Source organism: Culex quinquefasciatus, chromosome 2 (assembly GCF_015732765.1).
Source record: "Culex quinquefasciatus strain JHB chromosome 2, VPISU_Cqui_1.0_pri_paternal, whole genome shotgun sequence".
NCBI classification, from domain to species: Eukaryota; Metazoa; Arthropoda; class Insecta; order Diptera; family Culicidae; genus Culex; species Culex quinquefasciatus.
Window position 1 is genome coordinate 71,486,467 of NC_051862.1, and position 21,389 is coordinate 71,507,855.

Consider the following 21,389-nt stretch of genomic DNA (forward strand, 5'->3'; position numbering starts at 1 on the left):
GCACGTTTGTTGGTAACCCTTCGCTGTCATCGCTCGTTTTGTTTCCCACATACCATGGCAAGATGACGAGTACCTTTGATATACAGCCTTGCCCACATACCAAAACAAAACGTCAAAAATGCGCATCGCATTTTTGACATTTCCTCTTCGTGTTTGTCTTTGTTCTTTCCGTGACGGGCCAAGAGAAACTTGAATGAAAAGGTTGCCAGAGAACGATTTTTACTCGCGAATTTTGAGTTTGTTTTCTGCGATTTTAATTGTTAATTTTCGTGTTTTTGAGTTGATTTTGTTTTGTTTTTTGAATTATTTTGCTTTTATGTCTTTCGCACTTGCTCAAAGTGAAGTTTTCCTGGTTTAAACTGTGAATCTGCGATTTTTGTCCGTTTCGCAATTCTTGCCACCTCTTTCATCTTGGCATCCCTGGTCCCTCGCGCCCATCATCGCAGATTCCGTGTGTCCGTATCGCCGTCGTCGGTGGTTGTGTTGTGTTTCTTCCTTCCGTCCGTCCGTCGTCGCGTTTCGCGTTTGTGTGTGCCAAGTCAAAGAGGTTGCCCTGCGATGCTTACGGCGAGATTACGACGACGACGAGCGAAACCTACTTGGACGAACGACGCGTCGACGATGGCGGAACATCCGGTGACAACTGCTGGTCACATTTCGGAGGAGTAGGGGAGACATCGAAGCAACCGAGGAAGATTTTGTGAAGGTTTTTGTGGTGCACACGGGTTTGGAAGAAGTGTGTGACATTTCGGCAGCGGAAACCGGAAGTGGATCCATTTTTCGTGTGCGCGTTTCTGCGGAAGAAAGGTCGGATTTTGTCGACGGCGACGACGACGAGGCCATTCCTGGTGGTGTGTCGTCACGTACACAAATACAGGCGCGTGGAACCGTGGAGAAGAGCTGTTGTGTGGAACGCGAAAGTGTCGATTAGGCAACCCTGAGGGGCAAATTCTGGTTTTTCTCGTCACGGGGACCGTGTTTTCAGACGGCGAGAGAGGGAGTGAGAAGGGACGAGGTTTCTCGTGGGTTGGCGCGGGGTGGGGAACCACGGCAAAAAGACAACCGCGAGAAGCGAAAAAAGAAGCAGGCAGGCGGTGACGACGGAACGATTTTTTCCTTGTGTCTCTGCGTAGATTCGCACCAGTTGTTACGACGGCTACGTAATGAACGAGATCGAGGTGAAGCAGGAAAATTTTGCGGACGTGGCCAATGGCCGGCCTTCGTCGGCGCTGCAGCAGGATGAAAATGGGGAAGATGACGGCGAGATGGTCGTCGGAATCGACGCGGACCACATCAACTTTCTCACCAGTATGGCGTCGGACGATTCGCTCGACTGCCCACCGGAAGTTGCCGCGAGAGGTCACGGTGGCCAAGCGGGCGAGTACGGCGAAGAAGACGAGGAGGACGTGATGGCCGCGGCCGAGTCGATTCTGCAGAAAACGGCCAAACGAAGTGGTGGTGGCGCCGCTGGAGCTCAGCAGTTTTATCACTGCCAGTACTGCAACAAGACCTTCACCTGGCTCAAGTCCCTGACGGTGCATCTTCGCACGCACACCAACGTTAAACCGTACAAATGCGAGCTGTGCGATCGTTCCTTCGTGCGGTCCGACTATCTCAAGTATCACATTCTCAAGAGCCACGAAACGACGGAACAGGTTTTCACGTGCGGAGCGTGCGGCGGAGTTTTTGCCACCAACCGCGGCCTCCTCCGACACATCCGCACCGAACACGACGGCCATCCCACCGGCGATGACGAGCTCAACCCAAACGCCAACCCAACCGCCCCAGAATCCGACTCGGAATCAATCCCCGACGCCGACGAGCACGGCAAATTCTCCTGCACGTACTGCGACGAGTGCTACGACACCCGGGAACCGCTCGCCGTCCACATGCGGCGCCGTCACCTCGGCGACAAGCCCTTCCGCTGTGACCTCTGCCCCAAGTCGTTCATCCGGGTGGACTTTCTCCAATGCCATCGCTCGAACCACCTCAAAACCATGGACTATCGCCAAAACGGCGCCAACGCCAAACGACCCCGCATCAGCTTGAAAAAGCTCGAAGATCTGGTCCCGTCGGCGTCCGCATCCCGGGCGGAATCGAGCGACGACGACGACGACGGTTCCGACTCGGACGGGGACAGCAGCTCATCGGACGCGGAAAATCCGCAGCATGATCAGCAGCAGCAAAGTGAGGAGCAGCGCAGTTTGTTGGCGGCGCTGTTGACGCAGGTGTCCCGTACCGAGAACGATCGATATCAGTGTCCGCGCTGCGACAAGACGTTCACGCAGGAGTCGACGCTCAAGGTGCACCTGAGGACGCACACAGGTGGGTGTTGTTAATTAATTGTTTTGTTGTGGCGGGGTCTTTAAAGTCGCGGCTTCTGGTGCGATTGAGAGTGTTCAGAAAAGTTATTGATTTTGAGAAAAGCGTTAGAAAACTAAATAATTTATTGAAGTGTGCAGCCTCTTTTTCATCGCCGAAAATAATTGGACAGAAACGTAAGTTTCAGCATCCATTTGAAGGCTTTTCGATAAATACTGTTTTGACATTTATCTTGACGGCAAATAACAATCAAGCGAGGAAACAAACTTTTGAGTGAAGAAGAAAATTACTAAACAAAGTGTGTTTTCCGGAAATGCATAAAAAATCACTTAATCCACCTTGAGGTGGCTGGTACCTTCCTCACATTAATGCAGTTATATAACAGTTAAGTGCTAATAAGTTTTGGTAGGGTTTTCAGATCATCAATGTTTTAGGTGTATTGGAAAGATCTTTGAAATACCTTTAAAAAAAATAACAAGGCGGGTTCTTACAAAAGCCACCCTTTTTACAATCTTCCAAACTTTTGTTAAAATCGTACTTTTGAAGTACTTTTCTTAACATCCTAATATTAATTAGGGACTCCAAGACGGATTGAATGAGACCAAAACGGTCTAAATGGTTTCATCCAGTCCGAAGATAATTGGGTACATTTTGTTTGGTGAACAGACTCACATCCAGACACACGCACAGACATTTGTTCAGAATTTGATCCTGATTCGATAGGTACACGTGAAGGTCGGTTTACGAGGTCGAATTAGGAAGTTCATTTTTCGAGCGATTTTATAGCCTTTCCTCGGTTCTTGAAGTTTTGTATCATTTCCGGCATTATTTTGTTATTTTTTACCAAAAACTCATATAGGAGGGCTGAGGTGTAATCCGGAATATCTCATGAGTATGAGTATGAACGTGGTTGATGCCAAATGAGTTGCTACTCCGTAATAAAGGAGAAAAGCAACTCGCGACGAAATTTTGAGGCTAGGAATTTTGACAGGTATGATTTTCATAAAGTATTCGCCTCCTTTTCTCTCCCACAGAAAACTGGGGACAATGTAGCTGTCAAACTAGGCGTAACTGTTAAAGTCATTCACAAAATGAGCTTTGAGTGATTTGAGTTCATTTTTGACGTCACGATTTTCTCCTCTATAGAGATCTCCACGGTTTCTCTCACGCACACCATCATTCTGTGTTAGTATTTGTATTTGAAGTATTGTTTTGGTTTTGAACGATTGTGATTGGCTGAATTCCAAGCAGCTGATTTTGTTTACACTTTTTTTACGCAGACATAGGCAAATCGAGTAGATCAATCGTCTGTAGAAACCAGCTGTTTACCACGTGCTCGTGGTATAACAAAGGACACAGCTGATTTTGACAGACGAATCATTCTACTCGATTTGCCTTTGTGTGCGTGTAAATTTTGTTACAAACTAACACACTCTCGCGCGTGGATATCTCTATAAAGGAGAAAATCGTGACTCCTTTATAGAGGAGAAAATTGTGACGTCAAAAATGAACTCAAATCATTCAAAGTTCATTTTGTGAATGACATTAACAGTTAAGGTAAGAACAAGATTGTCCGTCAGACCTGGACGCAAACGCAAAATTTTGCGCCTGTCATCATAGCCTGCCAGTCATCAACCATTGAACAAAGCAACCCCTTTAGATTGTTCGACTGACAGCTGATGGAAAAATCGAACTGGCACAGCGTTCTGCGTTCACCACTGCGTCGAACGGACAATCTTGTTCTTAGCTTTACGCCTAGTTTGACAGCTACATTGTCCGCAGTTTTCGGTGGGAGAGAAAAGTAGGCGAATACTTTATGAAAATCATACCTGTCAAAATTTCTAGCCTCAAAATTATGTCGCGAGTTGCTGTTCTTATCTATCCAGGTTTTTAAGCGAAGATGGCGTTCGAATGGTGAACATCCGAAATGTCAAAAGCACGCAGTAGCACCAACGTTAGAAATCAAATGTGGCTGTCATGCCATGGCACACTTTTTTCGGAATATTGGTACCACAGCGTGATTTTGATATTTCGGACGTTCACCATTCGAACGCCATCTTCGCCTAAAAACCTGGATACAGGCGCCCTCGCAAGAAGCCTCCAGTTCAACAGAAGTAAGGAATGTCAGAAGGAAGTCAAGAACCTACACTCAAACCCCGATGCACGCACGTTCAAAATCACTCAGTTTTCGTCAAAACCGAACCTACTCAGAAATGAGTAAAGGGAGCATCTGTCAGATTTGAGTGAATTTCACCCAGAATTCCACGAAAACCAAGGTATGTAGATAAGTAAGGTAAGGCGGGTTTTCCAGCTGTCAAAATAGTTAGTTACTACCAAGCCCGGATTTTATATGGAGATTTTCAGAAAAGTGAAAATTTGACAATTTTCCGTGCAAATTTCACCGGAATTTTTTGTAAGGTTGTTAAGGATGCCAAACTGAGCTGAAATGCGCTTTTAAAACATTTTTTTTTTTCAAAAAAAAAATCAATTAAACGCGTTTTTCGGTTCAGTTTGGCATGCTTAACAACCTTACAAAAAAATCCGGTGAAATTTGCACGGAAAATGGTCAAATTTTAACTTTTCTGAAAATCTCCATATAAAATCCGGGTTTTGTGCTAACTAACTATTTTGACAGCTGGAAAACCCGCCTTACCTTACTTATCTACATACCTTCAGCCCTCTGTCACGACGGCCATGTTTATGAAACCTAATGGTACGTTCGTTTGATGGCTAGTTCCACACTGAGTGCCGCACTCAGAGCTGTCAAAGTGTTTCTTTGAAGAAACTCGCACTAGTTCCGCACGAGTTTCGCCGCCATCTTGGAACTGAAACTCTAGTGCCGCACTCGATATTTTTTCAGTTTCATGCGAGTTCCATGCACACTGAAAAAGAATGTTCGTTTGAACCAAAACTGGCACAAACGAGTGTGGCACTCAGTGCTGCACTGGCTGTTCAAACGAACGTACCATAAATGTTCGACGCGAACATGAAGACAACAAAGAAGATGAAGAACGCATTTGCTGTCAAAATTTGAAAATAAACAAACCGCGTGGTAAACAAAGGTATTATTTCATATTGTTGAAATGATTTCCATGAAAAAGGAACCCTACCCGCCAGAGACTATGGATAAATGCCCCGCGAAGTATAGCGATGAAGACGGTTTTGCAAGTTCAAAGTTCAGATTTATTCGGACCACTTCGCGATGAACTTCTTGTGAGTCCATTTCTTCGATTCCCTGTGCGAGTCGACAGCGGGAGTGGGAAGGATGCTCGGAAAGACCAGCTCCGCCACAATCACCGGAATTGCGGATGTTTCTGCACTTGGTCGGTTACTCCCTGCCGGAGATTGCAGCGAATTGTTCGGCAGGATCAACAGCGGGACTTGGCCAGTCCCCGGTCCAGAGTACTACCCAGCAAATTTTACCGGTCAATCGACAGCAACAGTTTTCATCTTTTTTCGTAACAGATTTGCACACACAAAAAGTGGTGTTTCTTGAAGATTTGGTGTAAACAAACAGACAACACCAATACTGCTACACTCACAGAGCCCACGCAGTAGTATTAGTGAAGAGCCCACGATAAACAACGTGGGCTCTTCACTAATACTACTACGTGGGCTCTTCGAGGTTTTGATGACTGTCAAACGTTCTAGCCATTTACAGTGGTGCCAGAGGGTTGCATCGGTTGCATACCTTGGTTTTCGTGGAATTCTGAGTGAAATTCACTCAAATCTGACAGATGCCCCCTTTAATCATTTCTGAGTAGGTTCGGTTTTGACGAAAACTGAGTGATTTTAAACGTGCGTGTGGTTTGAAAACAACTGTTTGACACCTCTTTTATACGAAGTTCACACACACTATCAAACATTTGTTCAGATAGTGTGCGTGAGCTCCGTGTAAAAAGTGCAGTCCGTCACTTTTTAGTTTGACTTTGTCCAGGTGTAGGAGTCGTCTCCCTGGGTCCTGTCTCGGTGGAGTCGCTGGTTGGACTAGCAACCCAAAGGTCGTCAGTTCGAATCCCGGGGTGGATGGAAGCTAAGGTGTAAAAAGAGGTTTGCAATTGCTTCAACAATCAAGCCTTCGGACACCTAGTTTCGAGAAGGAATCTCGCAATCGAGAACGCCAAGGCAATAGACAAATCCAGCGAAAGCCTAACGCTGCTTTTTGATGGTGAGAGATTTGACAGCTCCCATACTAAATGTCTCGATTTTCATACTTTTTGTTAATTTTCTTCTAAAATAAAACACTTAACATATGAAAACTATATATTTTTGGTGCCCAAAATTCCTGCTGAATCGAATGGTGTACTTATCTCAATTGCAAATTTTTCGAACAGTTTTTATTTAAATAATATTCTAGACACATTTTGTGCACCTAATCAATCAATACTTTTATCATAAATAATCATTTTATTGCTTAAAAATTGAATTTTCCTGAGCTCCCTTTTTCAAATACATGGAAGCTGTCATTTCTAACACCATTGGCCACCCAGCGGCCATTTCAAACTGGATACGTCTATGCTGAAGAGCGAATAGTTTGATTTTTAAACCAACGGGGTATCGAGAAATTAAATGTGAGAGTGTGTGCAACATGGAGTTAAACTTTCTGTGCAGTTGCTGTGAAGGTTCCCATGGCACTTTGAAAAATTGAACTCCATGTTGCACGCACACACTCTCACTTTTAATTTCTCGATAGACTAAAAAGCGGGGGGATGGCAACCCTATTCCGACCAAAGCAAACTGACAACAGTCGACATTAGCACGGTTGTCAAAGCACTAGCTGTCAAATGGTACACAGAAAAAAATATTCCTGTAGATTTACATCATTTATCATGTACCAAAAGGTATCATGATAAATGATGTATATTTACATTAGATTCATTGGAAATTTACATGTTTTTCATTGTAAATGTTTCCAATCAAAATATATTGAAATCGTGTAAATTTCCAACAAAAACGATGTAAATTTACCAAACCGAAAAAATTTTTTTTGCTCCGCTGGATGAAAAATTCGATTTAATTTATCGAATTCTAGATCCAACGGAGCAATACCAGTAATTAAAAATAAACAAAAAATTTTCAAGTTTTAAATAATTTGTAACAAAATTTGTAGCTAATGAGCTTTGTAACTTTTAGTAGGCCTCTTACCCGTGCATCGATTTTCAAAAGTCATCCGTGGACCAACTCTATAGGTTCAGAGGGCAAGTCATAATTCCGATTTTTCTGGACCGTCGTAGATGAAATCGTTGCACGGCTGCCGATCGCGGCCAGCCACTTGGGGTTCTTGACGCACTCGACATCATTTCTCGCCAACTCGCTCACGGACAACTGCCATAACCGTGCTGCGGTACGACGTCTGATGAACGGTATTATCCGGGCCGGAGCATCGTTGTCCTGCACGAGTTCTTAAAGCAAGAATTGTCCAGATAATAGGTGAAGATTATGATAAACTGTGGAGAAGAGGATTACAGGTTGATGTTGATATGTCGCTTTACTCACCCTTCATTCAAGATGGATTAACGAGACTCCGTTGAACCGCGTCTTGGACTCCGAGACCAAACTTATCCTGGTGCAGCAGATTCCGGGGTCCCGCCTGATCGAGTTTAGGTACGACTCGAACACATCAAGCGAAACTAGCTGCTTGAACATCTCACCCTTCAGAATGGCCTTCATCGATAGTTTTCCGCGGCCTAGTGGACGGCCAGCGCTGTTAATTTTGAGTTGCCCTTGAAGGTCCTGCCCTGTGATTGTTTTTCCTAAAAAGATAATAAATATTGCTATATTCCATACTTAATTAAACACAACACCTACCTCCAATCAAATTCCGCTCACCTTTTTCTTCGAATTGGATATCAACAGCTGTTCCGTTTGTTTTGTTTTGAATATTGACGTTTCTCCCCCAGCGAAGATTACACAGAAAAAAATATGTGAATTTACTCGACACGGAAAAAATGAATTACATGTAAACTCAGTTAATGTAAACTTGAGATTCGCGGTAAACGGTTGAATCACACGTAAAATCATGTTTTTACGTATAATTTGTCGCAAATTTACATCAATTTGCATTTAAATTTAAATGTTTAATGACGTGCAAAAGTGTTACATCATAAATGATGTAACATTCGGAAATATTTTTTTGTGTGTATGGTTGCACCAGTTGCAGTATGTTGCACTGCGTCTGCATTCGATGTGCCTACCCAAAGGCGTATTCTGTTTAAAAACATCCCCAAATTTAAAGTTACCTCCACCATCCTCCACATCACTCGAAACACTTGAATGAATGTTTTGGTTCGGCCAGCTGTCATTTTTCAATAAAGGTTTAAAATTGAAATTTACATGCTTTTCAAATTTACATTTAGAAAATATTACATTAGTTTTACAATTTACATGATTTTTGTTTTGGCAAAATGTGGCAGTTTAAGATAATTTACATGAGATGCGTCATTTACATTCGATTAGATTTTACATAACCTGGTTTTACATGATATTTAACTATTTACATTAATTTTCAATTTTACATTAACAAATTTTACATTTATTTCAAGGTTTACATTAAGTGTAGCTTTACATATTTTTTTCTGTGTAGCCAATAACGCCCATAACAAATCATTGTTTGGGTTTTTGATTTTCAAATTTCCCGCAATTCAAACGATAGATACCTAAAAAAACACGTGAATTGTGTTGCTGATGGCAAATTCTATCATATCCTTGGAGATTCCATCCCAATATTGGCTGAAAATTCATATCGAAAAAAGTGATTTTTCTGTTAACCTTTTTTTGCTTTTTTTCTATTGGTCGATCAAACAGTGCGCCCGTACACTGTGAATCGGCATTACACATTTTTCAGTTTGGTGTTACACATTTGCATGGGACTTTTGAGTTTAACCAGGATAACACACTTCGTGTTACCAAAGTAATATTGTAAGATCAGTTCCTAGCTGGACTCGGTCACTGGAAACGACCGGCGACTCAGTGACCGATGAAATAGGCTGCGGGCCAGATGCGGGCATAAAAATGTCAAAATCTCTTCCCCCCCGTGTTCCCCCCTCACTTCGTCTCACGGTTCAGCTGCAGCTTTGTTGACAAACAAACGGAGCACGCGGTCGCATGATAGCGGCATCGAGCCAGAATTAGGGGTGATCATGTGATTAAAAATGAAAGTTTTTTAAGAAAAATAATATTTTTCCGACCGAATAAAAAATTGCGAGCATGTTCAAACAATTATTTCTGATGATTATTAAAAAGCAAAATTTTAATCCATATTTTTTCTATAAATTGTTTTTTTTTCACTCCAACTGGGAACCCCTAGGTCTATCCACGACCGTTTCCAATGACCGTGAGAAGATGCCAGAAAATCCAGCTACGAGCTAAATCCACAATATGAATAATACTGATTCTGAGTGTTTGTTATCTGAACTTCCAAGATGGCGACTTCTTCGCTACCCCCTGCTAAAAAGTGTCAAACGTAAAAGTGACCAACCACCGGGGGTTTAGTGAAAGCAAAGTGTTGGAGAAGCAACCGTAGAATTATAATTGGGTACTAAAGCCCTATGCCAATTTTTATGTACAACGGTAAAAAACACGATTAAAAACCATTTCTGATCACTTTTTTTCATTTTAATGCAAAATTTTTTTTTGACAAGACAACATTTTTTCGATGGATCAACTATGGTCCCCTTGGAACGACCTGTCAAGTAGGAGCTTTTCTGTCAAGAAGGACCGCGAGGTTAATTTTTCAAAATTGATTTAAAAATCCATTTTAAGCTCTTTATGGTCGTACAAAGGGTTATTGTACTCAGAAAAATAAGCTTTATCGCTGTGAACAATAATATCAGCAATCTAAGCTTCATTTTAGGACCCAATTAGTTATAGTAGTCTATGACTTACGAGCTATAAATAAATTTGATCATTAGTTGTTGAACCCTCAAACTATAAAGAACTACTGCCTTTAGGTTATGGGCCCAGACAGTCCGTAGCAACGGCTGTTTGGAGAAAATAACAGTTTGGAAGAAAAATTTTCACTCAAGAAGTTAACTGAAGAATTTGGAAGAAGTTTGTCCTGAAACGATGGCCGATGAAGAAGTCCGAGTTCCTGGCGCTGGACGAGGCGTGGCGGCGGTTCAACCTGGCGGTCAAAGGCTACCCGGAAGTTCCGTTTCGCTGCCGGTGAAGGAGGTGCTGGGTGGTTCGGAGAACTACAACTCCTGGGCGTTTGCCACGAAGATGGTCCTAATCAAGGAACGGACCTGGCGCGCCGTACGGGATCCTGTAGAAGGAGAACCGGAAGTGGACGCGGATACCTCGGAGCAAGCACTGGCGACTATCTGCCTCAGCATGGAACGGGGCCTACGTGGCATGGTCCAGAATGCGGCAACGGCAAGGGAAGCTTGGAACATCTTACGCAACACGTTCGAGGACAGCGGTTCCACCCGGAGGATCGGTCTCCTGAGAAAACTGACCGGGATTCGGTTGGTGGGAGCTGAGAAGGTGGAGGAGATCATCTGCCAGTCGACCCAAGAGTATGTGAGCGAGGTCATGGTGACCTGCAACCAGCTGGCGGAAGTCGGCTTCAAGGTCGACGATGATTGGGTGTCGAGTTTGCTGCTGAAAGGCCTGCCCAAGAAGTACGCGCCGATGATTCTCGGACTGGAGTCGTCCGGGGTCAAGCTGACGGCGGAGAAGGTGAAGGCCACGATCATGCAGGAGGTGAAGGTCGAGGCTGGATCGAGCTCGAGCGAGAGCGAGGGCGCTTTCTACAGCAAGCAGCGGCAGCAGAAGTTCAAGAAACCCGTCGAGAAGTCTGACGTAAAGTGTTTCCGTTGCAAGAAGATGGGACACTACGCGTCGGAGTGCACGAACGGGACGAGCGCGAAGAGCAAGGAGAAGTCTGGTAACCACAAGGGGAATGCGACTTCGTTCTTTGCTGCGTTCAACGCGGTGGAGTCACCGGCAGGAGCCGGTGGTGACTGGATCATCGATTCCGGAGCGACAACTCACATGTGCCGGAACGAATCAATCCTGGAGAACCCATCGAGTGTGTCGGCCAAGATCAATGTGGCCAACAACGCGGAGGTTGCCGTCGTCGCAAAGGGTTCCGTCAAGCTGGAAGCTGACTGTGATGGAGAAATCCGGGACTTGACGATGACCGACGTGATGTGCGTTCCGGACCTGGCGATTAACCTGCTTTCTGTAAGTAAAGTGTGCCAGAAAGGTTTTCGTGTGGAGTTCACGAAGGACGCGTGTGCGGTGCTGGACGCAAGTGACACGGTGGTAGCGATTGGTCGAGAGACGGACGGTCTCTACAAGCTCACCGAAACCAAGCGATCTCGTGCGAATCTGGTGCAAGCAGACGACCAGTTCGAGCTGTGGCATCGCCGGATGGGACATCTTTCTGCTAGCGGAATGAAGCGATTAGGGTAGAGGACCCAGTTTTCGCCCTGCTCCAGTTTTCGCCCACCTACTGGATTTAATCTGTATTTAGCAAACTCATACCGTTTTTTGGTTGAATTTATTATGCAGGTTTACATATTCATTCATTTCTAGTACTAATTGAAACTTTCCTAATGATTTTCTATTGTTTATTAAGTTTTTATAAGCTTTTCAAAAAAAGCCTTACTGCAGCCGCCATATTTTTGTCAATTTACACTACAGCGGGTAATAATGTTAATGAGGGAAAGCAAATAATTTTGTCCGAAAATAATGTAAATGAATAATTCATTAGTTCACTGTATGTCTGAATTTCATGAAAATCTAGTGATTTGCCTGTTTTAAACGTTTACCAAAGGTTATTTCAATAAAATAAAGTGGGCGATTTCTGGGGTCATGAAAAAACATGAGATCCAATTTTCGCCCAGGGCGAAATCTAGTATTGTGTTTTCAGATTTTATCTAGAACCAGTTTTCGTTTACCATAAAAACGAATCTAATCGCAGCGAAATGTGCTTGAAAATATATTTGGAACATTCTAGATTATTTTTAAAGGTTAAATAATCATTTTAATTACTTTCATTCATAAGGGGTTTTGGTTCAAATGTTGTAAAAGTTTACTGGTACATAGGAGAACAAATTAAGCAGAGGATGGAGAAGTAGTTACACATGTGCTTTAATATTTTTATTAAGAGGTACTCGATGTTTTATATTGAGTCAATTCGGAAGCAAATGACCCATAGGGTGTAATAGTGTAGTTATAATAGACAGAGAATCTCAAAATAAGCAGGATATCTGAAAAAAAGCTCCTAGGATTTTTTGAACCTCAATTAATAATATGTACGACAAAATATGTGCACATCAATGAAATTTAGCTTCGGGAACATGTTGTGTATCAATAGGAGACCATATTTGCTAAGCTTTGAGTCATAATTTCATTTGATTTTTGATTTTTGTCGTGGGCGAAAACTGGTTCCAAGGGTGGGCGAAAATTGGATTTAGGGGGGCGAAAAAAGGGCTCTTCAGAGCACTTTATTGAAACGCAAAATTCTATAAAAAATGAACACGTAAATGATAAAACCTTGTGGAAACTTAAAATCAAATAGTTTATCAACGTTCTACAACAAATAGAACCAAAAACCATAAATTGTCATCAAATTCTCATCAAATTTCCTAGATTGCCACTATAAAGTGGGCGATTTCTGGGTCCTCTACCCTACGAGAGATGACGACCGGCGCCCAGTTCGACGTGAAGGACGGGCTGCAGTGTGTACCGTGCATCGAGGGCAAGCACCAGCGTCAACCGTTCAACGCGCGAGGGCAGAGAGCGGAGCGAGTCCTGGAACTGGTCCACTCGGACCTGTGCGGCCCGATGGAGACGGAGTCAATCGGAGGCAGACGATACTTTCTGACCTTCATTGACGATGCCAGCCGCAAGACCGTCGTGTATTTCCTGAAGTCGAAGACTGATGTGCTGGAAGCATTTCAAAACTTCAAGGCATTTGCGGAGAACCAGACAGGTGAGCGGATCAAGCGGATTCGTACCGACAACGGTCGTGAGTACGTGAACCGCGAGATGGAAGAGTTCCTGCGCAAGTCTGGTATCCACCACGAGAAGACCGTTCCGTACAATCCGGAACAGAACGGTCTGGCTGAGAGACGCAACCGTACGTACGTCGAGAGAGCGAGAAGCATGCTGTTCGACGCTGGCCTGGACAAGAGATTTTGGGCGGAAGCAGTGGCAACTGCGTCGCACGTGATCAACCGATCACCGGCGAAGGGACTGTCGGTGACACCGGAGGAGAAGTTCACGGGCAAGCGACCGGATCTGTCGCATCTCCGCGTGTTCGGGACCAAGTGCATGGCGCACGTACCGAAGGAGCGACGACGAAAGTGGGACAAGAAGTCGGAACCTTGCATTTTCGTCGGCTACAGCGACAACTCGAAGGCGTACAGGGTCTACAGCCAGAGGACCAAGTCCGTTGTGACAAGCCGAGACGTCATCTTCCTGGACGAGAAGTCGACCGGGACTGACGTTGCTTTGACGGAGCCTGAGGTCGGAGATGAAGAAATGGAGCTGATCGTGCCAAGTATTGCGATCGAGGTCGGTCCAGCTGCTGAAGAGGAAGCTGAGCCCGAAGAAGACGAGTCGGACTTCAGCGATTACGAGTCGGTCGAAGGCGATGCCGATTCGCTGGTTGAGGTGGAGGAAGAACCGATGGTGCTCCCTCCACAACCAGAGGACCCACAAGTGTTGGTAAGGCGCAGTGGTAGGGAGCACGTGCCCCCAGGCAAGTATAAAGATTATGTGTGCAGTACCCTACCTGAAAAAGATTCCCAACCCAGACAGAACCGATCCATCCCGATGATGGTCGAGCCTGACACGTACCGTGAGGCGATTGCTCGAGACGACAGCGACCAGTGGAAACGTGCGATGGCTGCGGAGTTCGGAGCGCTGGTGGAGAATTGGACGTGGGAACTAACCGATCTGCCGAAGGGGAGGAAAGCTCTACGCTGCAAATGGGTCTACAAACTCAAGACGAACTCGGATGGATCTGTTGAGCGCTACAAAGCCCGCTTGGTGATCAAGGGCTATTCGCAGATCAAGGGCGTCGACTACAGTGAGACGTTCTCACCTGTTGTCCGGTACGCTACCGTCCGTTACCTGATGTCGTTGGCTGCCAAGTTGGATCTCAAGGTGCACCAGATGGATGCAGTGACGGCGTTCCTGCAGGGTGACCTGGGAGAAGAGGAGATTTACATGGAGCAGCCGGAAGGATTCACGGAATCATGTGCCCCCACGAAAGTCTGTAAGCTGCGGAAGGCGCTGTACGGTCTGAAACAAGCCAGCCGGGTATGGAACCAGAAGCTGGATGCCGAGCTGAAGCGAACTGGGCTGAAGCGTTCGGCGTACAACACGTGCGTCTACTTCAAGCTGGAGGGCAACACGGTCCTTATCGTTGCTGTTTACGTGGACGATTTGTGGGTGTTCTCGAACAACCAGCAGTGGGTGACCAAGCTGAAGAAGGACCTGATGGCGCGATTCCGGATGAAAGACTTAGGCATGGCGAGCAAAGTTCTTGGCATGCGAGTGACCAGAGGCGACGGCAAGGTGATGTTGGACCAGGAGCAGTACATTAACGAGTTGCTGCAGCGATTCAACGTGGCCGAGTGTAATGCCGTCTCGACGCCTGCTGATCCGACTCAGAAGCTGACCAAGGAGATGTGCCCGAGCACTGTCGAGGAACGGGAGCAGATGGCGAAAGTTCCGTTCCGTGAACTGGTAGGCGGACTGCAGTATTTGGCGCTATCAACCCGGCCAGATATCTGCTACGCGGTGAACGCGGTCAGCCAGTTCAGCAGCAACCCAGGGAAGGCACACTGGATTGCGGCCAAGCGAGTGCTGCGGTACTTGAAGGGGACCAAGACGATGAAGCTGACCTACTCAAAGCACGGAGACCAGGGCTTCGTCGGATACAGCGATGCGGACTGGGGAAACGATCCCGAGACCCGTCGATCGATCACTGGCTACGTCTACATGGAGGCTGGTGGTTCGATCTCATGGAGCTGCAGGAAGCAAACCACGGTGGCGCTGTCGACGATGGAAGCGGAATACATGGCCGTCTCAGCTGCTACTCAAGAGGCACTGTGGTGGCGCGGACTGCTGAAGGAGCTGTTTGGTGTCGCTCAACCGGTCACGATCCACTGTGACAACATGAGCGCGGTGCACCTGGCGGAGAAGGAGATCGGCTACTCGCCCCGAAGCAAGCACATCGATATTCGGCACCACTTTGTGCTCGAGAACGTCGAGGAGAAGCTGATCAAGCTGGAGCACGTCGCAACGGATGCGCAGAAGGCGGACGTGTTCACGAAGCCGGTAGCTGCAGTGAAATTTCTTGAAGCACGGAAGGCTCTCGGAATTCTCGGTTGAGGGGGGATGTTGGAGAAGCAACCGTAGAATTATAATTAGTTATAGTAGTCTATGACTTACGAGCTATAAATAAATTTGATCATTAGTTGTTGAACCCTCAAACTATAAATACCTACTGCCTTTACAAAGCAATCCACTTTAACGACTCCCGGGTCTTTTGTGGGCTCTGTTGCAAGTTTCTGCTCATTTCTAGGCGCCCGAAGGTTATGTGTGGTGAGTCACCCAAAACCTCTTTTACGCAAATGGACCGACGTTTTACTTCCCCATCCGATAGAAGGGCAGGAGGATAAGGCGGGAATCGAGGGTTTAGTGTAGTTATTCACTATATACCTGTTGACACCGCTTGAGACCGTTGAATCCACATCATCTCCTTCAATCATCACGGGATTGATTTTTTTTTTTGGGTTAGTAGGATAAGGTATTGGCTGTCCGATGCCTCCCGAGCTACGATGCTATGGGAAGGTCTTTCTAAATAACATAATAAATACTGATCACTCAACAAAATGAAACCGAAAACACGAATATTCCTGCACAGCATCAGAACTCATAAAGGAGGACCGAGGTACCCCAACGGAATCCGGAATATCTGTCCCCCATCTAGCAGTCCAAACATAGACAAATCTGGATATTTTGCAACCGGAAGCATCCAATTTTATCAATTCTACGAAAAGTTAAAGAAAAAAACTAGGGGTCAAATAACTACCCGAGCGTTTGTATATATTTTCGATTTCGTTGGGGAGCGTTCTTTTATTACGTAACGCGAAAAATCGGACTTTTAGACCCCCTTCCCCCCCCCCCCTCGTAACAAAATTTCCATAAAAATTTCAAAAATTTGTAATGAGCGTAACACGGCCTCCGACCCCCCCTCCCCCCCTACTGCGTTACGTAATAAAAGAACGCTCCCTTGGTTGTTTTACATTTTTTTACTTCTTGAAAAAAAACACCCTAAAAATAATAATTGAAAAGCTGAGAAAACTTCCTATAATTTACAAAGGTTTTACCCAATAGGTTATTTAATTTGTGGAAATTAGCGTTTAATTGATGGAAATTGGACCGATTCCAATATTTTGATATCGGAAAGTTTCCATTTCCAATAAGTTCCTTGCTATATCATAGGATTTTAAAATACTTTTCCCTTTTCTCTTCCATTCCTATTAGGCATCACCCCGTTCAAATGCCCGCTCTGCGATCTGGCATTCATCCGATCTGACTACCTTAAGAACCACCTGAAGAAACACATCGAAGACAACGGCGAGGACCCGGGAGCACCGGGCGCGATCGACCCGTCCACCTTTTCGTATAGCAGTTCAACGTACGCAAGCGGTCCCAGCGTCAGCGGCACTGGCAGTGGTGGTGGTTCGGTGTCCCTGTTGAAACCGCTTGCGGCAAGAACCCAATCGACGGGCATTTCGCTGCTGAAACCTCCGGAGGAGCGAAAACCCCCCGATCAACCCGAGTACTGCATCCGGACGGAGGATGGCAAGTTTATGTGTACGGCGTGCGAGCGCGTGTTTAGCCACCAGCAAACGGTCCGGATCCATTACCGGATACACACCAACGAAAAGCCCTACAAATGCCCGAGCTGTCCGGAGTCGTTTATCCGGTCGGACTATTTGGAGCGGCACATGAAGGTGCACTGGAAGGACGGCGGGCCGCTCGGACCGTTGCCACCGTTGATGGTTCCGACCAAAAGTGGGGGCAGCGCGTTGGCATCGGCTTCCGCTTCGGTGGGTGCCTCGGACAGCAGCGATTCGACGAGTCCGCAAAAGCCGACGATTGGCCGGGCCGGGCTGCTGCCGGAGAATTACCACTTTGTGGAGGCCGGCGATGGTCAGTACGCGTGCAAGATTTGTGATCAAGTATTTTCCCAAAGCGATCAAACGAGCATTCGGAAGCATGCGTTGACGCACACCGAGGAGAAGCCGTTCTTCTGTGATGTGTGCGATCGCTCGTTCAACCGGGTTGACTACCTGAAGGAGCACTTCAAGTCGAAACGGCACCGACAGGCCTTGGCCGAAGCCAGCGGGGACGCAATGGCGATGACAATGGCCGAGGAGGACGACGACTCGATGACGGACACGAGCATCACCGGCAGGATGGCCAAAATCAAGTCCCCCATCAGTCCGATGACGAACGCGATCGCCGACCGGATGGAGTTCCAGCGGACGGAGGACGGCCGGTACAAGTGCACCGACTGCGACAAGACGTTCGTGACGGCCGTTACGCTTAAAATGCACCTCCGGCTGCACACCGGAGAAAAGCCGTACAAATGCTCACGCTGCAGCATGGCCTTTATCCGGTCGGACTACCTGAAGACGCACGAGAAGATCCACCGGCAGGAGGCGTACATGGCCAACCGGCAGCTGTACTCGCGCGACCAGAGCATTGCATCCGGCGATGAGTACGACGACGATGGCCAGCAGCAGCAGCAGCAGCAGCAGCAACAGTACGAAGAGGGCGAGTACACGGGACTGCCGTCGCAGCTTTATCCTCAGCAGAACCAGCAGGTCAAGCAGGATCCGGAGCTGATCATTGAGGCGTCGGTGGGACTCCACGAGCAGGACGGTGGTCCGATGGTCAAGGAGGAGGAGCAGGATGAGGATGAGGACGATGACGACGAGGACAACGGTGGGGACGAAGAGGAAGAGGACGAGGAGGAGAGTGAGGACGAACAGGTGAGCGGTGGTAACGGATCGTTTTACCTTTTTGCGTGGAGGTAAAGTACGGGTTGGCGCGGAATCGGAGGGAACTAACGGTGTGCTTTCGTTGCAGGTCATTGAGGTGATGGTCAAGGAGGAGGACTCGGACGACGACGATGATGAGGAGGAGCAAGGAGGGTGAGTTATTTACTTGCTTAGTTGTAACTTGGTGATTTTAACTAATATTTACGTTTCAGTGACGACGACCAGAACGAGGAGGACGAGGAGGGTGGCGACGAGGAGGAGGACGAGCATGAAAACAACAACAGCTACGAAAACGAGGACAGCTCGTCCCGCGTGAGTGGCGGCGTCGGCGGAGTCGGTGCCCACTTGGAACAATCGTCCGGCCCGCGGTCCAAGCACCGGTGTCACCTGTGCAAGAAGGAATTTGCATGGCCAAAGTCGCTCAAGATTCATCTGCGCACGCACACCGGCGAACGGCCGTACGAGTGCGAAATTTGCGGGAAAAGCTTCACCCGGTCGGACAGTTTGAAGGCGCATCGAAACACCCACGGGGACGTTCGGGTGCTGCAGTGCCATCTGTGCGACGCCACCTTCGTCAATGGAAGTGGGCTGATACGGCACCAGAAGACGGAACACGGCGTTGAACCGTTGGACGCGTAAAGCCGCGCGAAAACAAAACGAAAATGAAAGAAATCGTTCCCACCCCCGCCGCCCCTTTCTGAATCCTGCCTGCCCGCCCTCGCCCACACACGTCACAAGAATCGAGACAATATATTGACACCCCCGGGCTCCCCTCCCCCGCGAAGGGAAGACATTGTGAATGCACCACTCCCAGACGCCCCCCCCCCTCCCACCACGACTGTTGAACATTGCCAACGCACCTCCTTGGAAGAAGAAGAAACAGAAGTAATCACTTGCAACACAATATTATTAAACAATTGAATAGTAGCAATTTAGCATAACAAGGTAAAGTAATTACGAAGATGAGCGATCAGTTTCAATTGAGAGTTTTTCACGGTTTTAATTGTAATTGCATAAAACATGAAAACACAATAGAATTTAGTGTTCCCTGCAGTGCGAATTGTGTTGTCGTCGTCGGCGTTTGTTGAGAGAGTGGTGTAGGTGTGTGTGTGTGTGTGGGAGAGAGAGAGAGATATTTGCACATATTACTATTTTGCTTGGAGAGAATGCGTGAAAAGCACTTGCATTTTTGCTCTTACATTTTTTTTTCTTATTTCGTCTGTAAGATTTTATTTACATTATAAATAATATTATTACTAAAATAGTTGTACTTCTACTGCTAGTGTAAAGAGATGTGAGCGCGGGGGAAGTTGCGCGCGCGTAGGTTTTATATGGTAGGACACACTATTCGAAGATGTTAGATTTTTTTTTCACCCCCACAAAGTATGTATATTTGTATTGATTGAACATTACATGGCGTATAAAAAGTAAACACAAAAAAAGGTTTATTTAAATTGGCAATGAAGAAATCGAAACATGAATATCACATCCCTTATTTCTAACATATAAATAAATATACGATTACAGAAAGAAACAGAGCATTAATAGACACTCAAGTTTTGAGATAAAATTAAATTTCGTGACTCGACTCCGGAGTTCAAATTTGGGTGATGCCTTTATGAATAATCGAGTTCAAAACATGTCTGGAGTTTTTTTTTGAAAAGGTCCAATAAATCAAATTTCCGGCTTTTGATCGTAGTAATCGGTGCGTGCGGGCGTGATTTTTTTTTGCTGCGTCATGTTTTTTCGAATTTAAAATTAACCTTCTAGGAAAATTTTAGAAAATTAAAGTGTCTAAACCAGATATTAGATTCGTATTTTGCCTTTTCTGACAGTTGGTTGTAATGTCATCATCCGCGGAAATCTTTGTGAGGTGTAAGCTGCCAAAGCGAAGAACTGGACATTTCTGCAGAAAGAGTGAAGTCTTCCGAGTGTTGGTCCAGAAGGGATTTCTACTTTCTTTTCGTATGGATATCGTTGAAGACGTCGGGAAGCTGTTCCAAGGAAATTGGAATGTTGGGTTCCGATCCCTACGAAATCTACCAAGCTGATGGATCGGAATTTTGCTTGTAAAGGAGGTTTATTATGGATCGTTGAATCTGAATCTTGATTTGGTGAGATCTATCCATTTTATCTATCATTATTTGATTTTTTCCCCTTATTTTATATAATATTCTATTGATCAAATGATATATCCATATTATCCCTTTCCCACCTTCCCTTTCTCCTATCCTCATTTCCTCCCCCTCCCAACTTCCCCCCCCCCCACCTCTAAATATTATTATCTGCCAAATTTACACTAACACACCACACCACAACTGATTCGGAGCGTTTGGTACGGTATGTCCACGCATCCTTCCTCCCCTGATGATTCTGTGAAATGTGATCCGTTCACAGAATCTGTCTCTGCGGTTAATGCAACGCAGTAGGCCTGGCTGCTTTAATTTTTGCTATACATTTTCGGGGTAACTCGGATGTACTGTAATCATTAATATTGACAAGAAAGGACTTGAGGCGTGATCTTACCACAAGTTCTTCCAGGATGCTTTCTTCGGACTGGCTGCGCTTGTGTTCGATTAGATTAGATTAGATTAGAAAAGGTCCAATAAACCAAATTTCCAGTTTTTGCTTGTTGGGTGTTTTTAGAACCGCTTTGAGTCAGGGGTATTAAAAAACACCCAAAAAGCAAAAACTGGAAATCTGGTTAATTGGTCCTTTTTAAAAAAAACTCCAGATGTTTAAATTTCTTTAATTTCCGCGTTCATAAATTCCTTTTTTTTTTTTGCAGGCCAAGTGCGAATGATGCTGATGATACCTGTTCAGTTGACGCTCAGGCGAGGAACATCCTGGAATGAGCGTCACTGACTACGGCCGTAGTCCTGTTAGATCATGCTTGATCAAGACAGTATAGCTCTGGTTCCTTGCAAGTGTCCTATTTTCTTACCTCCACGTTGGCTTGGTTTTCATGATGACCTAGCTGGTGGCCTGTGGAAACGGCTCGTAAACCTTTGACCGCCGTGGGTCAGAATC

The 21,389-nt window shown here is 45.9% G+C and overlaps 1 protein-coding gene across 2 annotated transcripts; it reads left to right on the forward strand.

Annotated features, from left to right (window-relative positions):
• The first annotated feature begins 267 nt into the window (after nucleotides 1-267).
• Nucleotides 268-19,801, forward strand: LOC6040786 (zinc finger protein 26). 2 transcript variants are annotated; one of them, XM_038252757.1, is made up of 5 exons: nucleotides 268-1,050; nucleotides 1,134-2,325; nucleotides 16,834-18,350; nucleotides 18,448-18,512; nucleotides 18,572-19,801. In XM_038252757.1, exons 2-5 carry the CDS (start codon nucleotides 1,164-1,166, stop codon nucleotides 18,996-18,998), a joined length of 3,171 nt encoding a protein of 1,056 aa, XP_038108685.1. In that variant the 5' UTR covers nucleotides 268-1,050; nucleotides 1,134-1,163; the 3' UTR covers nucleotides 18,999-19,801. The 2 variants fall into 2 exon arrangements, with proteins under 2 accessions (XP_038108685.1, XP_038108683.1); XM_038252755.1 differs by having other exon boundaries at nucleotides 269-2,325.
• The last annotated feature ends 1,588 nt before the right edge of the window (nucleotides 19,802-21,389 follow it).

Coding starts and splice junctions, on each gene's coding strand:
- LOC6040786 (XM_038252757.1), top strand. CDS start 1,164: ATGAACGAGATCGAGGTGAAGCAGGAAAATTTTGCGGACGTGGCCAAT. Junction 2,326..16,833: donor GCACCTGAGGACGCACACAG/GTGGGTGTTGTT, acceptor CATTCCTATTAG/GCATCACCCCGTTCAAATGC. Junction 18,513..18,571: donor GATGAGGAGGAGCAAGGAGG/GTGAGTTATTTA, acceptor TTTACGTTTCAG/TGACGACGACCAGAACGAGG.